Source organism: Strix uralensis, chromosome 4 (assembly GCF_047716275.1).
Source record: "Strix uralensis isolate ZFMK-TIS-50842 chromosome 4, bStrUra1, whole genome shotgun sequence".
NCBI lineage: Eukaryota > Metazoa > Chordata > Aves > Strigiformes > Strigidae > Strix > Strix uralensis.
The window spans coordinates 116,042,624-116,070,327 of NC_133975.1; the positions used below are offsets into that span (position 1 = coordinate 116,042,624).

A 27,704-nucleotide genomic window follows, 5' to 3' on the forward strand; every position below is an offset into this window, starting at 1 on the left:
AAAACCACAGGGTTAGGCAAGGCAGAACCAGAACTCAGCCGGACACAGTCGCAAGTAGCAGCCACAAGCTTCTCCGAAACCAGAACAGAAAGTGTTCAAGCAAGCAGGGTTAATTTGGGCAGTAAGAGAGGTGCCTGAAGTAGCACTGCAGCCATTCCTCCCTTCACCGTTTCTCTTCAATGTGCAGACTGTTCTCAGCTACATAACCAACAGGACACAGGAAACTTTTTACAAGTACATTTTTATTTAAAATAAAAATTAATTATGGTGCCTTTTTAAAATAGGGTACTGCACAATCTGTATATGCAACACAGTTTTTGGTACAGAACATACTTATTGAGCAATATCCTTAAATACTAAATATACATTAATGGCTTGTTTGAGAAACATGACAACATTAATTCTGATATTTTTTTTCTCTTTAGTCATTTAACCACTGATACAGATTTCCTATAAACAATATTCATTTTCATCTGTACATGTGGTACACAGTCAAGAAGGCAGATCTCAGAATATTTACATTCATGCATTGATTTAAACACACTATTTTGCAGTTTAAAATAATATATTTTTGTTTGTACAGGTACAGGGAGTATTGTAAATACATATCTACCATAGGCCTGACTCTCCATTACTTAGCAGCATCTATGGTCATGACCTCACTGGAGCAGGAGGCCCACACTTGCTTCACATGCTGTGACCATATGGCATGCAAGACTGGACAATTAGGTCTCTGTATAGATATATATCAATATATTTATATCTTATACTTAGTAGTACTTTCCTCTTTCCTCTCATGTCTGTTTTGCAGCATCTATCCAAGGTAGAGATGCTTTCCCGGGCACACCGCTGTGCTGGGTCTGAGCCAGGAAGGGTGGCAGGGCTGGGGCTTCAGCTCCACACCTTCCTGGTGCTGCTGAGGACCAAGGAAAGTCAACACTTTGCAGCTTAAAGTGCATTCCCTGCTCGCGTCTGCTAGTGGTGATCCTTGAGGAGAAATTTTGAGTTGATGCTCTCCCTCAGACTGAACACAGCAGTTTTCTGAGTCTGTCTGGTGGTGGTCAGAGCAGAGCAGTTAACTTCTGCGTAGAAACTGGCCACCTTTGCATCTGCTGGGGATCTGGCTCTTTTGGAAACAGAGTTATGCAGAACCTTTCTATGTCTGATATTTTGGTGGCTAAAAACAAACTCGAGATGCTTGTAAAGGGCATTTTGGATTGCCAGTTTACCAGATCCAGGGTCACTGCTTAGTGAAGCCCTTATCCATCAAGCTTATTCCTTTCCCTTTGTATTTAATTATAGTACAATAAGCACAGAAGCCTCTTTTACAAAAGCTTTGCAAGTAGTCTGCAGAGTGTTAAACACAACTTTAAACCACATCAGCAAACTTCACAAATCATTCCTCAATGACACTGCCTTTCTAGCCTCTCTTTTCTGAAAACTTACATCTGCTTCCTGTACACTTTTCCAAACACCTTTCTGAAGATCACCTTAAATTTTGGTGCAATGTAGTCAACTGTACTTAGGCAGGAACCTAAAGGCAAAACTACCCCATGAAAGATTTCCCATCTCTCCCCACCATACAGCTGCACGAGTGCTGAGAGCAAAGGCTCTGGACAAGTGGAGGAGCAGCTCTCGGACTGTCTGCTGTGGCTCTTCTGTGGCCAATGGATTATAAAAGCACACTGGAGAATGTTTGTATAAGAAATATTATGGCAATGATGTGCCCAAATACATTTATTTAATATCAGCATGTTCAATATAATGATAATATATATCTGCCTATGCAAACAAAATACACCTATATCTCTCAAAATACTGTCACAGAGCTGGTAAGTCTTGATTATACAGATGGGTAATTGAGGCACAGAGAGGCAAAATTACTTGCTAGTAAACAGCAGATCAGTGGCAGAGTTGAAAATAGGTCCTAGTCCTCACGTGCTGCTCCTTGGAATGCCCTGCCTTCCTGCTCTCCATTAAGTTTTTAATGTTTATGTTCTCCTGAAAAGACCTCAGGAGGCCTGGGGTGGGTGTGCTTGTGGTTTATGTCATGCACCAGGCTTTTCTTGTGAGCACATTTTACCATTGATATCGCTGAAAATCAGACAGTGTCCAGTGACCATCTCTTTAGACTTTTTCTTGCAAAACCAGACATATTTTGATGGACATAATGAACTACAAATCCCTTTTGTGATTTTGGCCTTACAGAACATGCCTTTAAAGCTGTATTAGGAAATAAATAAAATCAATAGCCTTTAGGAGGAAGTGCTAATCCTGAGCCTGTATCATGCTAAACTCATCTGCATTCATACTTTATACTCTCAGCTAAACATGCAACCAGTCTCAAACTATGCCGCATTCAGGCAGAAACAACTGGAGTAAGAAAAGAAAGGCAAACATAGGTAACTACATCAAAATAAATGTTATAGCTTAAAAAATATTCTAGAAATATACTTGCAATATTTTTATTATAGTATTTAGGGGCTAAGTGCTTTAGGCAATCAACATTTGGGATACCAGACTCGAAGTGTAAATTCTGTCATTTTAATCCCACTTTGGATCTAAGAACATATCACTGTGTCTTGTGCAAGCACACAACATGAATATGGCAGGGAATGATCGTACTCTTGGGCAAAGGGTTACTTATTCCCTTTCACTTTTGTAATTGCATTCACTTCTCAAGAAAGTCTAGCCTTTAAAAAATAATTTTATGTAGCTAAACTTCTACATAGTGATGACAGGCTAAAAAGCTAAATGAGTAACTCCATAAACCCCTCAACAGCAGTATATAGCAGCATCTCATTTTATAATTTAAAAGATACTTATATTTACATACACCCTATTGTTCAATAGGTAATAGAAAACTAGAGATGGGCCTGAGCTGAAACTGCTGATTTGAACATCCCGGAGCTTTTTAGGCTAAGGTCTGCAGAACATCATCTTCCTCTACCATCAGGCCAAACTCTACATCCTGGTGACAGACCAACCGCAGACAAGAATGCGTTCAAACTCAAGGTCTGATCTCCGCAGTTCAGGCACATCCTTATACAAAACTGAAAGCATTGGTGTGTTGCAGTACTGAGGGGTGCAATGGCCATGGTGCAGCCATGTCCTGGAGTGAGACTGGGTTGGTGCCTGGGAGTTACTCACAGACATGGAGACCGAATGGTATCAAAGCTTGATGTCCAGACAAGAAGCCAGGGTGGAAATTTGTCTTTCACTGCATCACTACTTTCAGCACAGAGGTAAACGGAGACATACACATGGAGCTGTGACACAAAGGAAAGCTTTCAGGAGGTGGGGCAAGACCAGTGTCTCGACTAGTCTCATCGCCTTTATCCTAAGCGTTACTCACTGGGTCTAACCTGAGATCCTACATGAAATGAGTTTGGGTTGATTCAGCTTTGCTTTAAGTAGTCTGCAATCCATGTCATGGAAAGTACAACACTAAGCCATTATGCTGAATTTGGCACAACTGGCCAAGTTAACATGAGCACAACCAGCTTATCAGACCCTCAAAAGTGGTCCTCCAAACCAGACTTACAATGTCCTTGGTGGGTCAGTTCAGGAGACTCGACACTTTCTCATGAAACACCACTAATCAGTGAATGAAGAGGACTTCAAAGGGCTGCTAGTCCTTTCAACACGCTCCTGTCCAAATACTCACACCAAGATGTAAACAACATCTTTCCTGTAGGGGTTTCCCTGGGGAATCAGCATGATGCAAACACAGAGAAACGTGTAGAATTTCATGAAAGAAGAACTTTTTTAAAGATAAAAAGTGTGATGAAAAAAGGAGGCTGATTATGAAGTAATAACATTCAAAGCACCTCTTCATAACATCTCTCTTTCAACAGCAATGCTAATTGCTAAAATCTTACGTTTTGATTTCTTTTGCCTGAAAAGTCTTCAGCCATGGAAACTGCATAGTCACCAGACCACAAATGAATTTCCTGGGATAAGTCACAAGTTCATGCAATTTTTGGTTGCTTGATGGCTTAACAGAAATCTTTGTTCCCTTTTTAATAATGAAATAATAGGAATGATAAGAATGAAGTATAAGCATACAAAACTGCACAGGCTGGAGAAGCACATAGGTGTCACCTCCCACTCTGACCCTCGGACCCATTTATAATAAGCTGCTGCCACTCTGGCAGATCACCTTCTCCTCAAAAGATCCTATTTCAGCAGCTTTTTGTGGACACTCAATTCAAACTGAAAAGTGGGGGGGAAGAGAGGAAGAAGAAGAAGCGTGAGGCATCGCAACATCGCTTTCATGAGATGCAGCATGCAATGCTTATGCCTTTGTGAGGCCTTTTCTCCAGGCAGCCCGGGTGGGCGAGTTTATCCTCTCTGGGAGAAGCAGCAAGCCTGAAGAGCAGCCTGCTTTTCTCTTCTGAATCACTGATGCGTGCACTATTTCTGAAATGAAGTCCTTGGCCACAGAGCTCCTTTCGTTGCCTTATTTCACCCACCTTGCATACTCCGTGTGTGTGCTTTGAAAGTTTACCACCTCCTGGGCCTCGGCGGGATTTCGGGGATTATACGACTGCATTGTTATCAACTGTTTTGTTGTTTTGGGAGGAGGTCATTGCATATTCAGCCCGACTGGTTCCGTTCTCTTCTTTTCTCATTGGTTTCCTTGGGTGATCCCAGGTTCGGTGATGTATAGGCAGGGTTGGGGGAAGAAGAAAAGACAGAGATAAACATCTTCTTTGTCAGTACAGATTGAAAGCAAGGACATGTAAGGTGCATAATAATACTGAACTTTTCCTGTCTATTTTTCCCTTTCTGAACACAGGCCAAACCAGCAGTTAAATTTTGTCAAGCCTCATGATCCACCTGGAAGGTGAGAAGTCTGGTCCTAAGGCCTCATGATGGGCTGATGGTGTCCCCATGCTAGTCTGTGTACAGATACAGGTGTGCATGTTGCATGAGACAAAGGCTGCTGGAAGGAGAGCCCTTCACCACCACCTTCATCCTGGAACCGAGGCTGGGGCGCTGGGTCAGGCTCTGCCTTGGGGCAGTCCTGGGCCTTTCTCCTCAAAGTGCCACATCATTCAAAGTGGGATGATGACCAGTCGTGTCCACTGAGGACTCAACTCGCTCACCAGTCATCATAAAACTACTGTTTTCAGTCACTAGGAGAGGATTCATCTGACCAGTGTAGATATGCACATATGTGGTGACCACCCCAGACTACCTTCACAGTCAATGGAGAGAAACAGGGACTTTTAAAACACAGTTCAGAGCAGCTTAAAGTGGATACCCAAAATAAGTCAGATACTTTATGCCCCAGGCAATTTGTGTTTCTCTGCATTGTCTGCAAAGGAGGGACTGAAACATGGCGTCTGCTGTGATCTACCAGCCCCCCAGCACCAACCACCCTTTTTGTTTTGTTTGGTGGCCACTGATACCATTTAGTAACACAGTCCAGGACCACCAATGCTTACTGTGAGACTATTCAGGAAATGCCCAGCAAGTGCAGAAAACTAACAAGCACCTGCACATCATGGAGCAAAATCATCTTATTTGGGATTTTAAAGTGACTCTGAAAAGGGAGACCTGAGCGTAAGTCCCACAACAGACCATGTTACATCATGGACGTGTTTCCCCCACAACTTCTATTCCCAAAAGTGGCATGACCTTTATTTAAAGCTGAAGTTTTAAACATAGTAGGAGGAAAAAGCTTTGTGCTTTCCACACAGGTATTTCAGACATTAGTGCCTTGAATTTAAGTGCTTCTGAGGTCAAAAAGAGGACCAGGTAAATGTAATACAACAGTCAGTCTGTGCTATTGTTCTTGACATTGTTTAACAAAACAAAAACCAATTAATAAAAAATGGTTAATGACATTTAATTTCAGCAAAGTATGAATGAAAGACTTATGGAGAATGATTGCAGGAAGATAAATTTGTTTTGCTTGTAATCTCAAAGAAAATACTTCTGACTGTGGTATCTTACATCTGTCTTCAGCTGTTAAGAGTTAAGACTTGTTAATATTAGCTACGAATCCAGCTGTTAGAGAATGGAAATGGAAGGGAAGGGGAGACTAAAGGTTGTTGAGACTAAAGGTTTGTTGAACTGTTTTTCAGGCATTAATATGCTGTGCCTGTCTGTATCTGACACAAAGTCTTGCGGCTCTGTCTTTCATGACATTGTTAAGCACCTATCCATCTGGCCACATCCCTGACAAAAAGAATGGAGAATCTGATGGCAATACTTTTCTACTGGGCAGGAAAAATGGTGTGGCTGTCTAAACTTCTCCGCTGCTTTCAAAAATTCCTCTTCCCCCTGCCTCCCCGCCCCTGCATTCCAACCCTGACAATCAGCTCTCTGAATGGTCAAAAAATGAAGACATTTTGGCCACTTTTTGCTATCTGTCTCTTGTTTACCCCTTTCTTTATTTTGGTCTCCTACGTGTTTCTTCACCTCTCCAGTTCCATTTTCTTTCCCTCTCTAGACTTTCTCTTCTTTCTTCATGTTAAAAAAGTCTTCCTCTCATTTTACCTACATTTTTCTTTTTTCTAGAAGTGATTTCAAGACTGACTTCTTCAGTCCTCCTGAAACTCTCTTCCCTTTCCTCCCCCTTTTTTTGCTTCGGTTTCTCTTCCCCAAGAGCTGCCATGTGCTCTTTTCCCTCCCTAGGCTGGTCTCCCAGCGCAGACCTGGGGGGTTCAGAGACTCTCCTATGATGGCAAGACCTCTCTGCAGACACTGCTGGAGAGGTTGCCAGTGATATTACACCGCTGGCAATAGCATGCATTAGAAGCATGTTTTTTCAGAGGCTGAAAATAGTGGAATGAAGATTTTACCAAGGTTCTGCTTCTGCTTTACCAACTGCTCAAGGTTAGTGCTAGCAAAACAGAGCAACTACTTTCCTGAGTCTCAATGAAATGGTTATTTGAGGAATTTATTTATTTATTTATTTATTTTCGGCAGATGCTAAAGTTCAGGCTTGGAGACCCGTCTGTTTAACTCCTTCACTTGGTTTGTTTCAGGCATGTCAAGCATGGATTCGGGGTCAAACTTGCCTCAGTTACACCATTTAAATCACTGGCTTGGCATAAAATTGACCTATGCATTTAGATTTGCAAGGTCATTTTGGCCTGTTGCGGTTTTTCAACTGCCCTTTTGCATTAGGGCACTAGCTCTTTTTGTGCCACTAGCTCTGTGTGTCATTTGTGCTTTTTTACCTTAAATTTAATTGACTGTTGAGATCCAAGCATGCAAGTTTTCCTCTTACACACCAAGGGAAACCCTTTTATCCTATTTTCTGCCTAATAAGCTAGATTATGCATGATCTTCCTATGTGTAATACTCCAAGTTCCTTTCCAGATGAAGCACTATGGCCATGTATTTATGCATTTCCATTCCAGGGTTGCTCTTCATTGGTAAAAGGGATGTTTCAAATTAGTAAGGGAACGAGTAGGGAACTATTCATATCTGTGACATACTCACTTGGTGGCAGGCGAAATGGGCTGTTCACTAACAAGTGGTTGCATTGCTTTACAGTATGATTTGCTACACATTGTGCTTTGATGTTTAGCAAACAAATTGGTGTGCTCTTCATGCCAAACATCTGCAAATGAAAGGGACATGCAACTCTGCACAGCTTAGTACACGCCTGAAATGATGCACCAGAGTCCATAATGACCTCTCCACCATGCATGCATTAATTTGCATGAGTCCTAAAATCAAGAAAGCATCAAACAGCCATTTAATAGTGTATTTCACACATCAAGTTTAAACTTCAGATGAGGTTCTGATGACATTATAAATCTTATTTATCAAAGAAATTAATATTGGCTTGTCATACTGGCTTGTACTGGTTCTCTGCATAGTCCTGTGTAAAGGTCACTGTAACGATGCACATTCAAACGTAATTTGTATGTTCTGTCTTTAGAAAATTTCCTAGAGGAAACACCGTTTTTGGCCCTTTATCATGTCTAGTCACAAAACTCAGTTGGTATGTTTAACAAAACCTTCCCTGACAGCTTTGGCTATTGGTGTAAATTTGGCATAGACCTACTGTCTCTAAGGCAGTTGTGTGGCAGAGTACTAGGGGAAGGTTTCACCTCATGTCTCACTTGTACACACTTAAGAAAAACGCTACATATGACTTTTCAGACAAAATCAAGCAAAAGTTGAGCAGACTATTCATTTAATCAGGACTTTATTATGCCTTGTTACTTATAGGCTTATTGAAGCTTTGAGGAGAATATGATCACCTAGAAATGGGAATAGAAGTTTTGTCCAGAAGAGTAAATTGTAACAGAGTTTAAAAGACACAACGCAATCCACATGCTCATAGTCTTCAAGATGCTTTGTGCTTGAAAGGGATGAGAGTTAAGACTAAAACTTGTTTTCATAAGACAAGCCTGAGCGTTGCAAACCTGTTTCCTACTGCCTACCTCCATAGCAATGTCTCTGTTGACTGACAGTACACCATGGCCAGCACCTGGGAAGGCTGGGCCCTGGGGAAACCCAGACAAGGTAGGAGGGGGTGACCTTGGCCTGGCAGCAGAGAAATGAAGAGATCTTAAATTCACCTCCTTCTGGGGCTCCAGTCCTGACTCAACACTGCCAGAAGATGCCTACCTCCACTTGGGATTTGCTGCCCTGGATTATCCTCCGAGGGAAATACCTATCCTGTTTCTTACAAAACGGCAATAGAGTGTCATTCTTCTTTTAAAATGCAGTTAGAGGAGGAAAGACTGCTTTGCCCTCCTTGCTGTGCACTGCAAGAGGAGATGCCCAGTGCTCAGAAGACCACAGTGCAACTTCACTCTTTCCTGAGCAGCAGTACAAAATTGTAAATCGTACTTAAAAGGCACCAGCAAATATATGTATAAAAAAAAGATTGCACTGTATGGGTATCACTATCAAAAGACAGAGATTTTACCAACAGTGAGAGCTGTGAGGCATTTCTGTACTGCCTTTGCACAGATGTACCTGTGCCAACGTACAACATACCTGTGCCAAAAATCCTGTCGCATTTTCAGTTCCTCTCATGAAGGTGCTTTTAATAACACGTAAAGAACTTGCCTTCCTTCTCAAAGCAGTTTTACCTCGAGGTGGCTCCTACCATGAACAAAGCTGCTACTAAGCTCTGTGGGCAGCTCCGCTTTTGCATGTCACAGCACAGGGCTGTGCTATGGGGAAAGATAAGCAGCCAGTGAGCTGCTCCACTGGCTGCACCACTGCGGCTCGCCTGCCCCTCCTGCATCGGCAGTGGCTTTTGCCGGGTTGCGTGTGTGCCTGCCGATCCCCGGGGCAAAGTGGCAGAAGGGAAGAGGCAAATCAGAGCTGAAGATGTATCGCTTATACATGCAATGACTTCAAAGCTCTTCTCCATACTGATGAATATTTCATTAGCTATCAACACATAATTAATGATTTTCAATAAAATTGAGTCTCATACGACACATCCATTTGCTTCATAGGATTGATCTATCCTGATGTGCCCCCCAGTGCACAGTAGAAATATCCAAGCTACCTATATACCAGTAGAGATCCAACCACAGCAGCATCTTCCTGGGTTACAAAAGTTGTCCAAGAAACAGTATAAATATCTCATAAGCATATTTTCACTCAGCTTTATCTCCTGGGCTAGGATGCTAGCTGTACCTGTGGCAGCTACATTTAGAACTCTTGGCTAGACTTCACTGCTGGAAGCCCAGACAAAATGATGTGTGGGCTACAGTCACACTTCAAAAACATCCTTATTTAGCACATACAGGATAGGAATGGAAGAATAAATTTTGTAATGTTATTCAATTACTAGACCATCTCTCCAAATAACCCGAATGCTTATAAGAACATAAAGAACGTGAATGGAGGCTGTCTCTATCTCAGTACGGGGGGCATTCATCAAACAGCCGTTTGATTCATGCTGGCCATCAGACATCAGAGGAGAATCAGTTCCCATGATAGCAACTGGTCAGAGAAGCAAACTTGCCTTCTAAGACTGGTTTGTGAACAGGACCCCTGATAGAGGGGCTCAGTGCACTGACAACAGTTACCTTCTGGGACACAGCCACCAAATCTGTGTGCAGCTGCCCACAATGAGCCTTCCCTAATGACTAACCTGCGCTGGCCAGCCTGGTGCTATGGCCCAGACATATGGGGCTCATGTTAGAGAAGGACTCTTCCCTGGAGAGAGTTTTTGAAGAGAGAGTCACATTCTGACTTCTCCCTTTGACTATCTCAGAGGCACCAGAAAAATTCATTCTGGATATTTTTTATTTGACAGTGTAAAGACAGAAATCAAAGAAGAAACCGTAATGATGAAAATTCTTTGAAACCTTTGTTTTCCTCTATTAAATTACTTAACAGCCATATGTAGACCATCTATCTGTCCAGAAAACAAGCAGCATACTATTCATTACTCGTAGGAAGAGGTTACTGGCTCAACTACCTCCCACGTACAAAGCAAATGTTTTACAGTTATGAAAAAAAGCAGCTCCATCTGGACAACTTTCAGCAATGTGCTCACTACTGCTCAGTGTTTGTCGAGGACCAATGTGCAATACTCTCAGTCTCTCAAGGCTTTTATATGTATTCCCTGTATTTTCATCTCCAGTCTGGTAAGTTAGATAGTCCAGCATTTAAAAGACAAACAAACTGTCTTGCCCCACGGTTTATTACTTATTATCCCAGTATGTGATGTTTTTGACTTACTCTTCCAAACTAGAAAGTTTTATAGGTAACCTAGATGATATTACTTGCACCTTTTGGAAGGACTATGTATATTTGGTTACTTTTAGTTTTGGACATTTGATGAAGGTCTCCTTCCTCAAGCTGCATTGCCCCTTTGCTCCTTACGAAAAAAAGAGATGTCATCTATGAATCAGAAAAGGCTGTTCTTTCCCTTGAGACCTTTCAGAACTTCAGTCTTAGTAGTGGTCAGCTGATAAGATTTACAAGAGAAAGTAAGCATACAATTTTTAACATCTTCATGCATTTTCTGTCTGTCTCTCGTGTGGAGGAGATCTGTACAAGTGCACAGACCATTATGCAAAAGAGGAAAGTCCCTTTCACAGCACTGCAAGTCACGTTGCAGCAATAGGCTTTGATCCAACCCCAAGATACCATCTCCTAAGAAGAGTTCCTTCTTTAATGACTGTTCATATGAGCATTTTCAAGCCTGCAATTTACAGCTAATTCAGGTCTCCCTCACAGCCATTCTTTGCTGACCAGTTTCTGGAGTACATTTAAGCAAGCGCTGCAGGGATGCGGGCGATTTCTGTTTTGGGGCGATTCATGCTCCCCTGTGACAGTCAAATCCCCCTTGCTGTGGACGGATTGAAGATCTAGCCTTTGCTGAGTGCTCCTCTCAGGGAAAAAAAAAAATCCATACAGAGCCACTCTGCAGCCATTTATCAGCACTTAGAGGTTCCCTGAGCTGGTGCACTTGGGTTGCAAAATGTAGCGGGCAGATCTCTTTCTGCAGAAGTGCATCTATCCCAGCCTGCTGAAGTCACTCCGGGTATATCTGAAGGGAGGATTTGGCCTGTTCAGATTGCAAGTAATTGCACTAGATTGCTGAGCCACACATGAAATTTAAGAAGTGGAGCTTAGTCTTCATTTATTTTCAGCTGTGCAGAGTCAGAGTAATTCCACAGACTGTTGGACTTGAGGATTTGTTCTGATGTTACAGAGGAAGATCTGTCCCTGGGAGACTAAGGTGATGCAATCACATTTCATACTAGGTCTTCAATTAAGCTAACTTCAGAATTATGCTCCTAGACAAAACCTATCTTAAAGAAGAGAAGCACTTTATTATTAGCATACTGGACTATTAACTGACATAATTTATAAAACTACTTTCAGTGACCCCTCACGTTACAACCCATTCTTTGCATTCCCTATAATGATATTTAAAAGGTTTTATTGACTGGAGGGATATTACAGCTGACGTTATCCATCAGTTGTTCTCAGTGTGGAATACATTGTTGGTATGTTTTGATGACAAAAGGTAAAAAATGAATGGGCCTAATGTAAAAAAATGGGCTCATGTTGCCAGCCTTCCAGCCTGGCAAAGAGCCACCAAATGAAAAACAAAGAGACAGCCATTAAATGCATGGAATGAAGGCACCCTGCTTTGAACAAAGCCAAAACATATCTGGACGATGGCCTTGGCCATGGCCGTGGCCATGCCTGGCAGTGTGCTACACACTGGCAGTGCCCTTTGGAGATAAGCTGGGCACACTCCTGCGCCTCAAAGGCCTGGCCTGCCGCAGAGCAGTGTAGGCAGCTAAGGTACGTTCATGGAGCTCAGTTCATGGTGCAGCATGCTCTGCCAAGCAAGGCAGAAACAGCCTGGGATTGTCAATACATGTGTAGCACCCAGATAACCAGAATTACATATCACTCTATTGCATTAGGCATGACCTGTCCTAACAAGTATATAATTTACAGAGAGTAGCCAGCTCAAATTTCTGTCCTGATTTCTTACAGAAGACAATAAACAAGCTTGAACAATCTAGTCGAATGAAAAAGAAGAGGGGATGGGACTGGTCTCAGGGAACACCAGAAATGGAAAAGAGCACTTGAAAAGAAGAAACGGGAAGAAGCCATGGGTAAATTTAGGCTGAAGATGCCAAAAAGGTTCTTTTACTCTCAGAAGAATAACGGTTTGAACTGGGACTGCTGGAAGAGGAACAGGAAGAGAGGGAAAACTACACAGCTTTAAGAAGGAGACTGATATGTTTATGAAAAGGATCAAATGCCACAGTGCCCACAATACTGAGGACTGACAGGTCTTGTTCCAGTCCCATGTTACTAAGGCTGCCACCCTGAAGTATCGAAGAAGGAACACTGACTGCTTCAGGGAACTGAAACAACCAATGTAACAGGAGAAATCATTTCAGTGAACTCCAGGTGCAGTTTCAGCTTCTCTGAGGTTGATTCTCAGTGATCAAGGCAATACCTATGTTCAGAGCTGGACTTAGGGTGAGTTGCTCTACTGTGGCACCCGGGTCTGGGTGATAGATGGGAATAGGTAACAGCTAATAATGAAGGCAATAAGCTCTCCTCCTTTATTTTTTCCCCATTTCATGCAGACCAGAAGGGGGAAGAGAGTAGCATTTCCCAAGGCACTCCTATGAATATCTTCCAGATTAGAGCAGACCAAATGCATTACTGCAGTAGTGGCATTATGCTACTGTCTCACTAAAATCAAAGTCATGGAGCTTGTGTAATGCTGGACAAAAATTTAAGGCTGCCCCCAAACTGGACTGTGCACAGTCTCTGGGCTTTTGTGCCCGCAAGCTTAATGTATGTGCAGATTTGATACTTCACTTCTGCACACATCTGTGAGAGCTCTCTGTGACCCACACAAAACTGAGATATGCATGTTCTCACAGGTGCTGGCATGAAGCCCAAACTGAGGTCTTTCTTAGTCCTTCAAAATTCTCCAGTTCTTCTGGAACAGACTGAAAAACACCTATCACTATTCAATGCTTTCTAACTTCAAAGTGCTTAACAAACATTAATTAGGCAGTCTGGAGAAATACACTTTTCAAGTGCCCAGCTGTACCAACCCTGATCAATACCTTGATTCTTTTATATAGTCAATGCATCTAAACATATACATTGAACAAGACATGACAACTACCTAACTGCTTCTGCTCTTCTACAGTGAGGCCAGTAAAAGACATTTATGAACTATTATTTAGCTGGGCTCCCAGTTAGAAGTTGTCCCCCTGGAGGAGAAAATGGAGGAGGGAAAAGGTGCAGGAATCCCCAACCATGTCTGCAAACTGGCTGGCCGTTGGTGCCCCATGGTCTGGGTGGGCATCAGTACTGGAAGAACGTGGGGTTGGAATAATAAGGGGCAGAGAGAGGAGATGAGCAAGGACTACTCTTCACTGCTCTCTTGCTGTCTCTGAAGGACAGTATGTCTCTCACCAGCCATGTGCCATTTTAGGCAATGGACTTCTCCATCGCCAAGACAAAGTTTATCTTCTGTACTACTTTGTGCTCAGATTTTTTGCTGAATGTAGATAACTACCTTGCTATTTGATCCCTTGCAAACATAGGCAACAGCTTTAACAATGGACTTGATCCATACAGAAGAACAAGGCTACTGCTATTTCACAGAATAATTTAAATAGACTTTCACAACATTATTTAAATAGTAATGATTAATTTCTGTGCAGATGAACCAAAATTCTCTGCAGATTTTCTGTTATAGAAATGTCTTTAATAGAAGAGTGTCTGCAACACAAATAAATGCAAGGAGCTGAGAAGAAAATTAAAACTTGTAAAATGAACTGACCTTCACAACTATCTAGATCACTTTGCACTTGAGGCAATCTGACTCTGCCACCAACTGGAATAAGACCACTGATTTCCAAGCAGCTGCTTCTGACTTTCTCCACTCACAAGAGTCTAAAGAGCCAGACCCTGCTCTTTGCAGGATAAATGCAATCCCACTGTAAGTGGACTGCACAGGGTGGTCCCAGCCTTTCAATGCTCTAGGTGTGCAACAAGGCAAGCCCATACAGAAGCAGAGCAACCAGCAAGTCCTGCACACCTTGATGTCTACACAAAGATTTGGTTTTGCACAGTTTGGGAGCTAAGCGGCTTTAGACAATTGTAACTGGAGACAACTTCTGAGGAAGGGTTTGAGTTCAGCCAGTCTCCACACTGGCTTCCCAGGGCTCAGAGCAACTGAAGGGAAGAATCAGGTTAGCCTGAGTTCCTGCTGTGTAGGAGTATTAACATCTTTCATAAGGGTTCATGCTACTTCCTCAAAAAGCAGACACCAAACAAGGCACCATTTCTCCACCTTGGACCTCTTTGCGTGGCCTCTTTTCAAAGGCCAGAATGAGGAATGACCCTATTTTCCAACTCTTGCCTTGCACACAGCTGGGATCAGACCCTTTACATCAGACCCCTTTTTAGTGCTTCACTCCATCACCTGGCATTACCTTGGGGAATGGATGATGAGATACTCATCTCCACAAATGCTCTCTGATGTGGTTATTTAGCCAACAACTCTCTGAGATGGACCAACGAGGAGCATTGTTCTCCAGCCTAGCCATACCGGAGGGGGTGGCCATGTGCCTGCTGACAGAGGGGTCACTGGAGTCAGAGCGAGGTAAGTGTGTGGCAGAGCAGGACCACCCCAGCAGATGCCATCTTCTACCATCCCCAGCTCTGCCCACGCTGACCTACTGCGTGTCTTGCTTTCGTGGCAAGGCTCTCTCTAGCAGGGAGCTGCGTGCTGCTTAGCAACCCTGGAGCGTGATAAATATTTAGCAGTAAGTACAGGGGGTGCAGAGAAGGAAAGACAGAGCTAGCAGAAATCAGACCATGCAGCCACACAAGTGGTGGCAGCACAGTTGCAAGGGGCTTGAGGGTGGCTGCAAGCGACTGATGTGTGTCCGAGGAGCGTCGTAGCTCTGCAAAGCATGACCCTCCCTATACTCTTTTTTCCCCAGGCAGTGTGGCTGCATGGCAGCAGACAGAACAGCAAGGTGTGTGTGTGTGTGTGATGTGACCTCTCTTCAGAGCAGTGGGGAACCCCAAAAGCAGTTGGTGTGGACAAGCACCCCTGAGCCTTCCTTTATCAACACCTGCTCTCGTCTGGGGCATGGAAAAGCTGAGATCTTGTTTGCAAACTAAGTTGTGACTAATTAGACAAAGGTATGAAACTAATGCACATAAATTACAGTGGGAAATAACATTGCCATGGTCAGATGCCTCGTTACCTCTGGCTGAGATTCCCTGCACAGGAGGAAGAACGTCTGAGCACAGCTCCTGACATTCCCTGAGCTCTATCTTTCCCCAGGGCCTCTGTGCACAGAAGTCCAGGTTAGAGCCAGGCATCAAAATCACAGTCAGCAGAAGCCACAAATTAGAGGAGTCAAGGGTGGCACCAAGCCAAGGCTGCTGGCCAGAAGTGTGCCAAAAGGTCAGGCAGGAAGGGGGTATCTTCTGCCTGGTCAAATTTGGGGAAATGTGGGGGTGATGCAGGAAACAAAGTTCTGGAGAAAAGAAGAAAGGGCAGAGCCTGGGGTGGGGAATGGTGCATGCACACAGAGATGAGAGGTGTGCTGAAGAGTCTTGATCATCTTGAAGGTGGTAGGATGTGTGTGATGGGTAGGGGACCAACTGGTGCTTAGCTGCTCCAGCTGCTCCATGATCAGGTCTGGGTTCTTGTCACCTCAAGGTGGAGCAGAATGAGTCTGGGCAGAGCCTGCCTGCGGCAGCGTGGGGCACATGTGGGAACTGCTGGGGCATTCCCATACTTTTCTGGCTTTTTCATTCTAACTTTTGGGGCTTAGAGCTCCTGCAAATCACAGAATCACAGAATCATCTAGGTTGGAAAAGACCTTGAAGATCATCCAGTCCAACCATTAACCTAACATTGACAGTTCCCAACTACACCATATCCCTAAGCACTTAAGAGTCGACATACTCTACTCTTAAACACCTCCAGGGATGGGGACTCCACCACCTCCCTGGGCAGCCCATTCCAACGCCTAACAACCTGTTCTGTAAAGAAATACTTCCTAATATCCAGTCTAAACCTTCCCTGCAACTTGAGGCCATTCCCTCTTGTCCTATCGCTTGTTACTCAGTTAAAGAGACTCATCCCCAGCTCTCTGCAACCTCCTTCCAGGTAGTTGTAGAGGGCGATGAGGTCTCCCCTCAGCCTCCTCTTCTCCAGACTAAACAACCCCAGTTCCCTCAGCCGCTCCTTGTATGACATGTGCTCCAGACCCTTCACCAGCTTCGCTGCCCTTCTCTGGACACGCTCGAGTAATTCAATGTCCTTTTTGTAGTGAGGGGCCCAAAACTGAACACAGTAATTGAGGTTCAGCCTCACCAGTGCCAAGTACAGGGGTAAGATCCCTTCCCTGTTCCTGCTGGCCACGCTATTTCTGATACAAGCCAGGATGCCATTGGCCTTCTTGGCCACCTGGGCACACTGCTGGCTCATGTTCAGCCGGCTGTCAATCAACACCCCCAGGTCCCTCTCTGACTGGCAGCTCTCCAGCCACTCCTCCCCAAGCCTGTAGCGCTGCTGGGGGTTGTTGTGGCCCAAGTGCAGCACCCAGCATTTGGCCTTATTGAAACTCATACAGTTGGCCTTGGCCCATTGCTCCAGCCTGTCCAGATCTCTCTGCAGAACCTCCCTACCCTCGAGCAGATCAACACTCCCACCCAACTTGGTGTCATCTGCAAATTTACTGAGGGTGCACTCGATCCCCTCGTCTAGGTCATCAATAAAGATGTTACACAGGAGTGGCCCCAAAACTGAGCCCTGGGGGACACCACTCGTGACCGGCCACCAACCGGATTTAACTCCATTCACCACAACTCTTTGGGCCCGGACATCCAGCCAGATTTTTTACCCAGCAAAGCGTGTGCCCTTCCAAGCTGCGAGCAGCCAGTTTTGCCAGGAGAATGCTGTGGGAAAGGGTGTCAAAGGCCTTACTAAAGTCAAGGTAAACAATTTATATAAAATATATAATAAAAAATATATAATATAATAAAAAATTGTCATTAGTAGATTGTCTGCAACCTCATTCCAAGGATGTGAGTAAATTCACCACTGGGAGATGATTAGGCATAGAGACTAAGCAAAACACAGGGATGTTGGGCTTTGGTAAGAGGTGACAGAAGATCTGGCCAGTGGTGCTCAGTGGTAGATACTGATCCTGTTGTTGATAAGCATCAACATTCAGCCAGTGGAAAAGATAATCAGGCTACAGCATGACTGTCTTTTCCTTGCTTTTCCAAAATTTTGAAGTTTGTCTTTCAACCGCCCTTGGTGACATTCCCAGGTCTTTCTGATGAAGACCATACTCTCTTTTGAATGGCACTTCTTAGGGGTTGACCCCTTTTGCAGAGCTGAACCAGTATGACTTCAATGAACTGCATCAAAGACACACAGATCTGTCCCCACTGACCTTTCTCTTCTCTTTGAGAAGTCCCTCACTCAAACAGCACTTTTTAACACAGCTTTTCCACCAACTATCTCACTTTATCTTCTGAGTAATTGCTGTCTTTTACAGGCACCTGCTGAGAATTAAGGCACCATTTCAGTACGAACTCTTCTAATGTGTCAGGGAGAACAGAAGAGATTAACAATCTCAAATCACCTTGACCTGTCCGTCATCAGCCATGCCGTGAATATCCACTTCAAAGCGATTAAGCAAGTTTAGGACACTGTTCTGTCTTCTCTCCCCACACTGAAAAGCATTGTTTTGTTGCAATTAATAATGATTTTGGACTAGATTGTGCTTGGCCTCCGTGGCTTATAGGAGATGGCCACGTGGAGGACTACACAATCCTTGCCCTTTGGGGGAGTGAGTGGTACAAAATGGGCTGGGGGAGAGATGCAGGGCCATGGCCTGCTTAGTGAGACATACATCCCTTAGTGAGACAGACATGCACCTCAGCCAGCCCCAACTCCCACTTTTTGCTCTCCTTAAGAAAACCTCAGTGTTTTACCCTCACAAGCACCTGTTTCATTTTGATAAACAAAAACAACTTTCAGAACCTTGGCTCTGCTATTGAAACTAGACCTTGCATTATACAGGGTTCATAAATCATACACTAATGCTGAGTACCCTAGAAAAAACCTGAGCAATGAATTTTAAGACAGTTTAAATATGACCTGTCATTTTATTTCAGTACAATGTTTTCTTCCATTTAATTATTGTCTGAAGGTGAACTCAACACCTATTTAAGGAAATGCATATGTAGGCATTTATGGTACCTTTCTCTCAGGCTATGGGACACATAGAAAACACCGGCTTGACATAGTTAGAATAGTGAGTAGAAGATATATCATGTAAAACTTTGCTATCATCAGCCTACTTTCTCTGCCGATTTAGCAAGAGGGCTCTTTGGCAGCAAACCCTGTGGTACATCTGAGAGCAGAGGTATTCATCCTACCTAAAATCCAGCAGAGCCAAGGAGTCACATCCCTAGGCACAATGGGCTGCTCATGGGTCATCTCAGACTGTATGGATGTTCTGGAGAGACTAAGTACAGGTTTTTCACATGTTGGAAAACCATCTGAAACACCTCCTGCCAGGTTGCACAGCTGGCGCATCAGCTGGAGACCAGGATGCTCAGCCTTCCTCAAACCCTTCAAGGTTTGAGAGATAGCTCCAGTATCTTAATTTCATACAGGGAGACAGGGGTTTATTTTTCCCTTTTATGTAAATCTCTTACTCCCCTCACAGACACTGACACACCAGTGAGCTGCAAAAATAGGATTACATACTGCAGGTCCCTCTCCCCCATCTCAGTTGCTTATTTACCAAACAACTCTTGTTAATCCTCTTTACTGTGTTTACTTCCCTCCAGTCTTACTATTGAGGTGCTTGGAGATGTTAAAAAAAGCTTAAGAGACAGCCACCTCCAGAGCTGATTAAAATGAATCGAGCTCTGCTGATTGTTTTTCAATCCACACTGATTTACACCAGATGAAGATCTGTTAGAGCTGATGGCATTCACAGTGCACTTGCCCAAGTTCACAAACCACGTAATACTGAAATGATCCAGCTTCCTCCTTCCTGTGCTAGTTTATGAATTGCCCTTGGACTTCCTACTTTTACTTCTTGGTGACAGTCTTGCAGGAAAAGAGAAAGAATGGCAGTTTTTTACAGACAGAGACATGGTAGAGAAATACCTGGAGGTATTCAAAATTTTGAACCAGTTACTCATCTGCTCTTGCTATGTGTTACAGAAATCGATGGTTGTGAGATCACTTTCCATATCCATGAAATAAGCAGGAAAGTCTCACTGCTTACAGTGGGTCTGAGCCCTAGCCAGTGATTAAGCCTCTCCTAGAAATCTACAAGTGTCACAGACTCTGATTGTTGCTGGTGCTAAGTGCCAATCCTTAAATTTTTTCTAATGTGCCATGGAAAAGTTTCTTAAGAGAAAATATACATTTTTTAAAAAAAGGAAATACTGCTCTGTCACCAAGACCAGAGAAAATAGTTGTTCCTGCACTGCCAAACTGAGGGTGCTATCACCCTGTGTGCAACCATGCTTCAGCACAACACAGTATCACGTGCGATCTCCTCAGGTGCCTGATCTATGCAGCAGCACACATCGGTACCCGGTGTGCCGGTCATGCAGTGTCCAACATTGCAGACACCAGCATCACACATAGGAAATTTAGAGGCTGCTTTAAGAGCCTTCAAAGAATTGCCCTATATGCATCTTCCCAAGAATTTAACCTGTCTAGCAGTTCTCGGAGAACTAAAGCTGATTGGTACATTTTGATATTAATTCACTCATGGACCAGAGAGGTCAAATCCATCCACTGGAAAAGATTTCAGCATTTCTTATGACCATTTCTTATTGGGAGAACCTGAGTATTTCCACAGGAGATGCAGGGATGGAGGCAGCAGCATGCTTGCCTGGTTCTCATAGTTATTTTATACAAAGAAGCACCAATCCACTAGGTTGTATGTTATCACAAAATGCCTTAGTGCCCAGAATTGGTGATATGCTGAAGTTTCAGCTTTTATGAGGGAAAAAAAACCACCTCAGGAGAAACAGGTTTTATACAGACTGAATAAAAATACAGTTGAGTTATGATAGCTTAAGGACAGTCACTCCCTCTCTTCCTGCTACAGAAAAGCAGACATGAGAGAGTCTGATTGGGTCTAGCCCTTTGATGAGAATTTAACTTAAGCACAATAGGATTCTTCTTTTTCTTTCTACTTCAAATTTGATTCTTATGAAAGTGAGGGATTAATACAACAGATCCAAGCTCTCTGCAAATAAATCTCTGCCTGTACTTTCCTACTAAAATGTTTAACTCTTCCTACACCCTACAACCAGATGACTGCTGTTATTTCGCTCTTCAGCATCTCTTCAGTGGAGATGGGGGTGGGAGACAGATTTGTTGGAGATGCCGCAATGACAGAGGTCCCAATTCCAGATGTGCAGGAATGAGGTCCTGGGAGGAGGACTGCAGAGGAGAGCTGGTGGGATGGGGGTGTGAGAAAGGATGGGGCAGAGCACGGTTATGAAGCCAGAGGGAGAGACTCTTGGCTTTAGCATCACCCAGATTAATCCCCTTACTCTTTCTCTAGCCACCTCTACCTCCCAGCAAAAAACAGAGTGAAGGATTTCTCACACTAGCTAAAGCCAGTTCAGCTCAACAATACATGATAATACTCTGTGTTGAAGGCAGAGATGCTTCTCTTGTGAAATGTCTTATTTCTCAGCATTTATCAGTAGATATCTTTTACAGTGGATCAAGGAACCTGAACTACTGGGGAATGCTGCCAGGCACTTCAAGGCATCCTTTTAGCAGAGCTGTTTTAGGACGATTCATTGATGTAAAGAAATGCTCTAGTTAGTCTGTAAAAACATAATTAATAAGACTCTTTTATAGCTGTCCCTCCCACATCTGAGCAGTTTTCAGCTTAGCGTTTGTCAGGTGTGTGAATGTCAACAATAAGAAAATCTAAGAGGAATTTTCACTTTTCTGTGAGCCTAATGCCTGTTCAAGCGGCTGACTTTTATGTTGATATTCACACTCTTGCAAAATAATGGGTGTCTTCATCAAGTATCAGTTATTATTCTTCACCAACACAAAACATGAGAGTGTTAAGTGAACTCCCAAAGCCTTTTCAGGCAGCTCTAAATTTGTTTAAATTTCTTTTCTGTTCCTCCCATCTACCAGCATCACTGCAGATTTGAAGAGCAATTCCTTGCTAGGCACAAGTTGCCCTGGAGAGTTACTGCTCCTGTAGGTATAGTTTGCAGTCTTGGCAGAAATCATTCACAATTTGGCACTAGGCAGACAAATACAATATCTGTTTTTGAAACTAATACAACTTTCCACGTAGAATTGGACCAATCCCATATGAGCAGTCAATGGTAAAAGAGGAACTACAAGTAAGAAATTTAGCACTGTGGTACCAATCCAACTGGACTACAATTTCAGTCCTCCATAGATGATTTTTTAAAAGTGCTGTTGGTAGAGCAAAAACTTTCCAACTTCTCAAAATTAATAAGCATTCATTTTAGCTAAACTGGAATAGCAAAGATACTTATGTAAATTTAATAAGAAATTAAATACAGACTTCTGTCTTCTCATTTGAATTCTCCCTTTTTGATGCTCTTGGATACACTATCCTTCAAATCCTGCATAAATTTTTCAGACAACCACAAAGCATGTGCAATGCTCCACCATTGTGATATCCCTGTTGCGGCTCATCAAAAATCTTGCAATTGCTTTGCGTGCAGAGAACGTTTTTCATGAAAGGTATTTTGATTTCTTTTCCTTCACCACCCCCCCCAACATATTACTCAAAAATCACAAAATTGAAAAAACATCTTTTAATCCAAGCCGCAATTCAGATGTCACTGCAATATCTAATGAGAGTTATGGACTGCATATTGCATTCTCTACTGCTGGCTGGGTCACCCGGCTGTACTAACAGCTACTGCCCAAGACCCCCATGGTACAAAACAGTGACACCATGAATCCATGACTGTGGGGTGTTGTCAGAGCCATACTGAAACCAATAGAGGAGAAAAAAACCTCTGTCCATCTGGGCTACAATTCCCACAAGTTACTTTCTTCTCTAAATTGACACTTTGGATTTGCAGTTCAAGTTTTGACTTTTTCCACCAGAAATATGAAATATTATTCAGATGAAGAAATTATTCCCACTCCCATTTTTCTACGTAATTAAGTCAATACTTTCTAACTACTGGAGGCCTATGCAAATATGTTGGGTTTGTGTGCGGGGCAGGGATTTTTGGTAGCGGGGGGAGGGGCTACAGCGGTGGCCCCTGTGAGAAGTTTTTTGAAGCTCCTCTGGCTCCAAGTTGGATCCACCTCTGGCCAAGGCCAGGCCAATTAGTGATGGTGGCTGCGCCCCTGTGATAATGCATTTAACAAGGGGAACCTGTGAGAAGGAGTTGTGGGAGTTGTGAGGAGGCATTGGGAGGAGAACATCTGTGTGAACACTGACGTCAGTGGAAGAAAGGAGAAAGGGGGGAGATGCGCTGGAGCAGAGACCCCCCTGAAGCCCTTCGTGAGAGGGCAGGCTGTGCCCTTGAAGCCCATGGAGGTCACCGGTGGAGCAGATGCCCACCTGCAGCCCACGGAGGACCCCAGGCCAGAGCAGGTGACTGTGCCTGAAGAAGGCCCTGGACTCTGTGGGAAGCCCCTGCTGTTGTAATTCGGTGCTGGGAGGAGTGAAACATGTAGGGGCGACCCACGTTGGAGCAGCACAGGAAGAGCTGCATCCCATGGCGGGGACTCATGTTGGAGAAAGTTCATGAAGCACTGTCTTCTATGAGAGGGACACCACACTAGAGGAAGAATGTGGGGAGTTCTTCCCTAGAGAGGAAGGAACAGTGGGACTGATCATAACCCCCATTCCCTGCCCCCCTGTGCTGCTGGAATGGAGGAGGTAGAGAAATCAGGAGAAAAACTGAGTCCAGGAAGAGAGGAGGGTTGGGGGAAGGTGTTTTTAAGATATGGTAATACTTCTCACTGTCCTATTCTGTTTGTTAAGTGTTGTTGTTAGTGTTTTAATTAAACTGATGTTCTTCCTCTTCCCCTAATAAGTCTGTCTTTTGCCTGTGACCATAATGGGTGAGACATCCCTCCCTGTCCTTATTTTGATTCCCGAGCCTTTTGCTGTATTTTTCTCCTTCCCATTTCCGAGGGGCAAGGGTAAATGAGCAGCTGTGAGGTCCTCAGTTGCCTTCTGAGCTCAAACCACAACAGCAAGCATATCTATTGCAAAGACAGTGATCTGAAATGGTTATTACGCACCGTGTTGTACATAGGCTTCACATATGTTTTTAACATTAAAAGAGACAGGTTTTGAATCTGATTCTGTAGATGATCATTTTGAAGCAAAAATAAATTAGAAGTAGTCTCCAAATGAAAACGAACACAAATTACCCTAGAGTTTGAGTTAAACCCTAGAGTTTGAGTTAGAAGAGCTTGCATCAATTGAAATGCCACAATTAGCGATGGGCCTGGGCCAAAAAATCTCATATCCCACATGTAAATTTTGAATACTACCAGAAGTGGATAGGACAGTGTTTCCTACCTGTACACTTGACCAAGCCAAAGCTATCCACATTCCCCAGCAACCTGCAGCAATTTGACTTTGATGAAGTTCTTATTAATCTGAACATTGTGACTCTATCCCATTTCTAGTTTTTCTCCTCCTCATGCCCATGACTGTACATTGAACTTCACCCTTTACACAGGCAGGATATAGTACATAAAGTGATTTTCCAATGAAAACACATGTTGACTACAGGATGCATTTTGCCTTTAGGATGCCTTTAAACAAAACAAGATGTCAGCCAAGTCTTGGCTCAACCTTTGTGGGGCTGCATTGCCCTAAGCACAGTATAAGCATCTGGAGTCTTACCTTTTTATGGCTTTGTAGCAAATGATGACAACTACGAAGAGGAACACTAGTGTGGCACAGCATACTGCAATGATAATAACCAGGCCTGGCCACCAGGTCTCTTCAGTGGGACAAAAGGTAGACTTGGGAGCTGTAAAAATAGTGTGGAAAAACACATGAGTTCTCCCAAATGAACAGTGTATAATCAGATATGCTTCAGTCACCCAGGCAATAGCACTATGCCAGGGCCACAGATACATGCAAAGAGGTTATTTCACGTTTAGGACCCATTTTTTTTCTAAGCAATCAACTCCTCTGTTTGGTACTAGATATTTTATGTCATGGCCCCAGATGACTAAGTTCTCTGTGTTGTCCACAACCTGGTGCTCAGCACGACGGAGAAAGCTCAGCTCTGCTACCTGTGGGAAACCTCTTCTCCCTCTGCATTTGCCATCTCCTTTGCATCAGATTTAGTTTTAGAGAGAGATGTTACGTTGATAAGGGTAGGCTTTAAAACCCCATTAGGGGAGGTTTATCGGGGAGCTGCAGCAGTGCCTACCAATCAGTGTTGCAGCTGCTATCATTGTAACCTTGCAGCAAGGAAGGGGGATTTGTTTTAAAAGAACGGGAATTTTATTACATTTATTAATTGCTTTTAGAAGACTATAGTTAATAAGCTTCTTTCCTGTTACATTGTCTTTGAATTGTAAGTCCAATAGTAAAGAAATGTTAGCATTAAGAAATGTTAACTCATGGAAATATAAAGTAGTATTATTATTATATTTTTCTTATTCAATTTAGGGCTAGAATTGTCTATGTAAGTACCACTCAAAACAAACAATACTGTGCATCAGAAGGAATACTGGTGGCATTTAGTTAAAATATTTTCCTTCAGGGCCATACTCCTTTTCCCATGCTTTGAGGGAACACTTATTTCCTGAAGGATGGTGGGCATCAGACAATGCCACGAGCAGTACCAGTGTATGCAGAGGTGGAAGAGACTCAACACAGTGCGTGCAACCACATAAACTCTGTGAGAATTTGGGTCACCTTAAATGAAGTTTAATAATGAATCAGTCAACGGAACTGTCTAAATCTACATGTTCAGCTAAGTAGGGGAGATAATTAAATATAGCAAAAGGCTTTTTTTTTGAGTCTAATTATTTGATCTGATATATCCTATGTTCTCAACTTCCAGTTATACACATCACAAATAGCTGCACAAGTTAAAATACGTCATCACACCTCATCGTTTATTGTGATCTGACATCCTCTGTGCCTCCTGTGTTTGATTAGGAAAAGACATACACATACTCTTAGGTTAACACTCTAGGCTAAATTCTGAAGTACACAATTACTGAGAAAAGATTTTTTTTCCAGTTGCGTGATCTATAGAAGAATTGACAACATATACCGCAAGAAATCTGCAGGAGCACCTTAGAAAAAGATGAGGTAAAGAACTTTAAGAAGCAAGTCAAAATAATGAAGCCAACAGCTCGGTAATTTATAGGCAGTTCAGCATTTGGTGCCACTTAAGAGGTTCTATCTTTCTCACATGCATCAGCCTTCAACACGTGCTATCACTATGATCATATTTGTTCAGCAAATATTGCCTTCAATTTATTGTACATATATTGACTGTGAGGGTGGGGTATTTTTGTGTTTGTTTGTTGGGGATTTTTTCCTGTGGGAGAGAAAAATAAAGCTGAAAAATTAAGTTATTTTAAGAACTAGTGGTTCCTGGCTCCTCTTTTGACAATGTGTCCACACCCAGACTATCTCAGCAACTGAATTTCTACTTTATTACTATGTCAGCTGAAGAATTCAGTTTTCAGTGGGTGGTGAAACTATTTATTGTGTTGTGATAACGCTAATGTTTTTAGCACTCTCTGCAAGTTTTCAGTATTGTTATTTCCTAAGATTCCAGAACAGAAGGCATTTCAAAGATGACAAAATGCTTGCATGAAGGAGCAGGCAGTCTCAGGGCCAACCCTACCCTCCTGGTGGTGTCCTGACAAACACAAAAGGTTGCAGTGAAATCAAAGGGAACACATCCATTAGCAGATGCCATGTAAAATTAGATGATATCATAAAAAATGGGGCAAGTATGGCTTTCCTTATCTAGTCCTTGTTCTTCCTCAAAGGCATGACCAACCAAACTAGTTGTAAAGCAAAATGAGATGGTGACACTGGGTTGCTCCTAGGCACAACAAATGAGATTGACGAATGGCAGAGACAGGGTATAAAGCAAGGTTTGTCACATGCCTGTGCATCATGTGCCCCTTGATGGTTTATCACAGTATTTTTACATGGAGAATAAACAGATATATGTGGGATTGAACAGTGAATATGACTCCTGACAGCCTATATGTAGTTATTAATGACAGGAAAATAAGAATTGCTGATGTGGAGGAGACCCCTAATCCACCTAATCCCCACTGGGCCAGACCAGGCACTCAGAAAGAAGCACAAGAAATCACACTGTAAGCTATCAAAGCCTGTTTCTTAGTGGCTGGTGGGTTTATACAGCTTTAAAAATTCTTTTCTACTTCTGCCCCTTATTATTACAGTGTTAGGTAATCTTGTTTTCTTTAGAAACATCCACTCTTTTTCCAGTAAGCTCCTAGTTTCATGCTCTTTTCTGCCTTTCTCAGTATGCATTCATGTAGCCCTCATTACTGTGGCATTTCTACATCCTTAATGCATTTCTCCTCACAATTATCCTCTGAGGAAGAGCAGAACTGCTTTTAATCCTCTTATCCTGATGGGATGCCCAAGCTTGGCCCGCAGGATGCTTCTGTGTGCAGCTGGGAAAGTCAGCCACGAGGGAAACTTCCCAAAGAGCCAGCAAGGTGCCTGGGGCACACCATGTCCTCAGGGAGGTGCCTCTTGGTGAGTCCTACACTGAGCTCTTGATGTTAGGGAGGCATTGATGTCTCTGTCCCCTTGGGCTGGAGCTCACAGCTCTGCTCCCTGGGGCAGCCCAGGGCTGGGGAGGCTCTCCATCCTCTGCCTGTGTCCCAGACCCCAGCTCATCGCCTGCAGTGTAGAAAAAACAGGCTGCACCTGGGAGGGGCTGAGTCCACATGTGTCATGCCCTCAATGATCTGAAATGATCCTGGGGTGAGGACGCCTGCAGCATCCTTCAACTGTGCCACTTTGCAGGTAATAGAAATGCATTTCTTGAGCCCTCTCTGGAGGAGCGAAGACAAAACCCCCCTCCAGGAAGATACTGAAATTATAATAAACAACACTGAGCAGATGATGTCCTACACTACCTATAACGGTGACAATTGTTATTTCATCATCTTACAAAATCTT

At 43.3% G+C, this 27,704-nt stretch overlaps 1 protein-coding gene across 2 annotated transcripts in view; it reads right to left on the reverse strand.

Moving 5' to 3' along the window:
* Positions 1–222: 222 nt before the first annotated feature.
* The window catches only part of PRIMA1 (proline rich membrane anchor 1), a 54,698-nt gene continuing 27,216 nt past the window's right edge, over positions 223–27,704 (reverse strand). Inside the window, exons 3-4 of one of the 2 annotated variants that reach the window (XM_074868669.1) lie at positions 24,405–24,534; positions 223–4,641 (exon numbers count right to left, since the gene is read on the reverse strand). In XM_074868669.1, the coding sequence (XP_074724770.1) occupies positions 4,542–4,641; positions 24,405–24,534 (230 nt within the window). In that variant the 3' untranslated portion in view covers positions 223–4,541. Of the gene's footprint in view, positions 4,642–7,552; positions 7,692–24,404; positions 24,535–27,704 lie in introns of those variants that run through there. The other variant, XM_074868670.1, reaches the window with a different exon arrangement.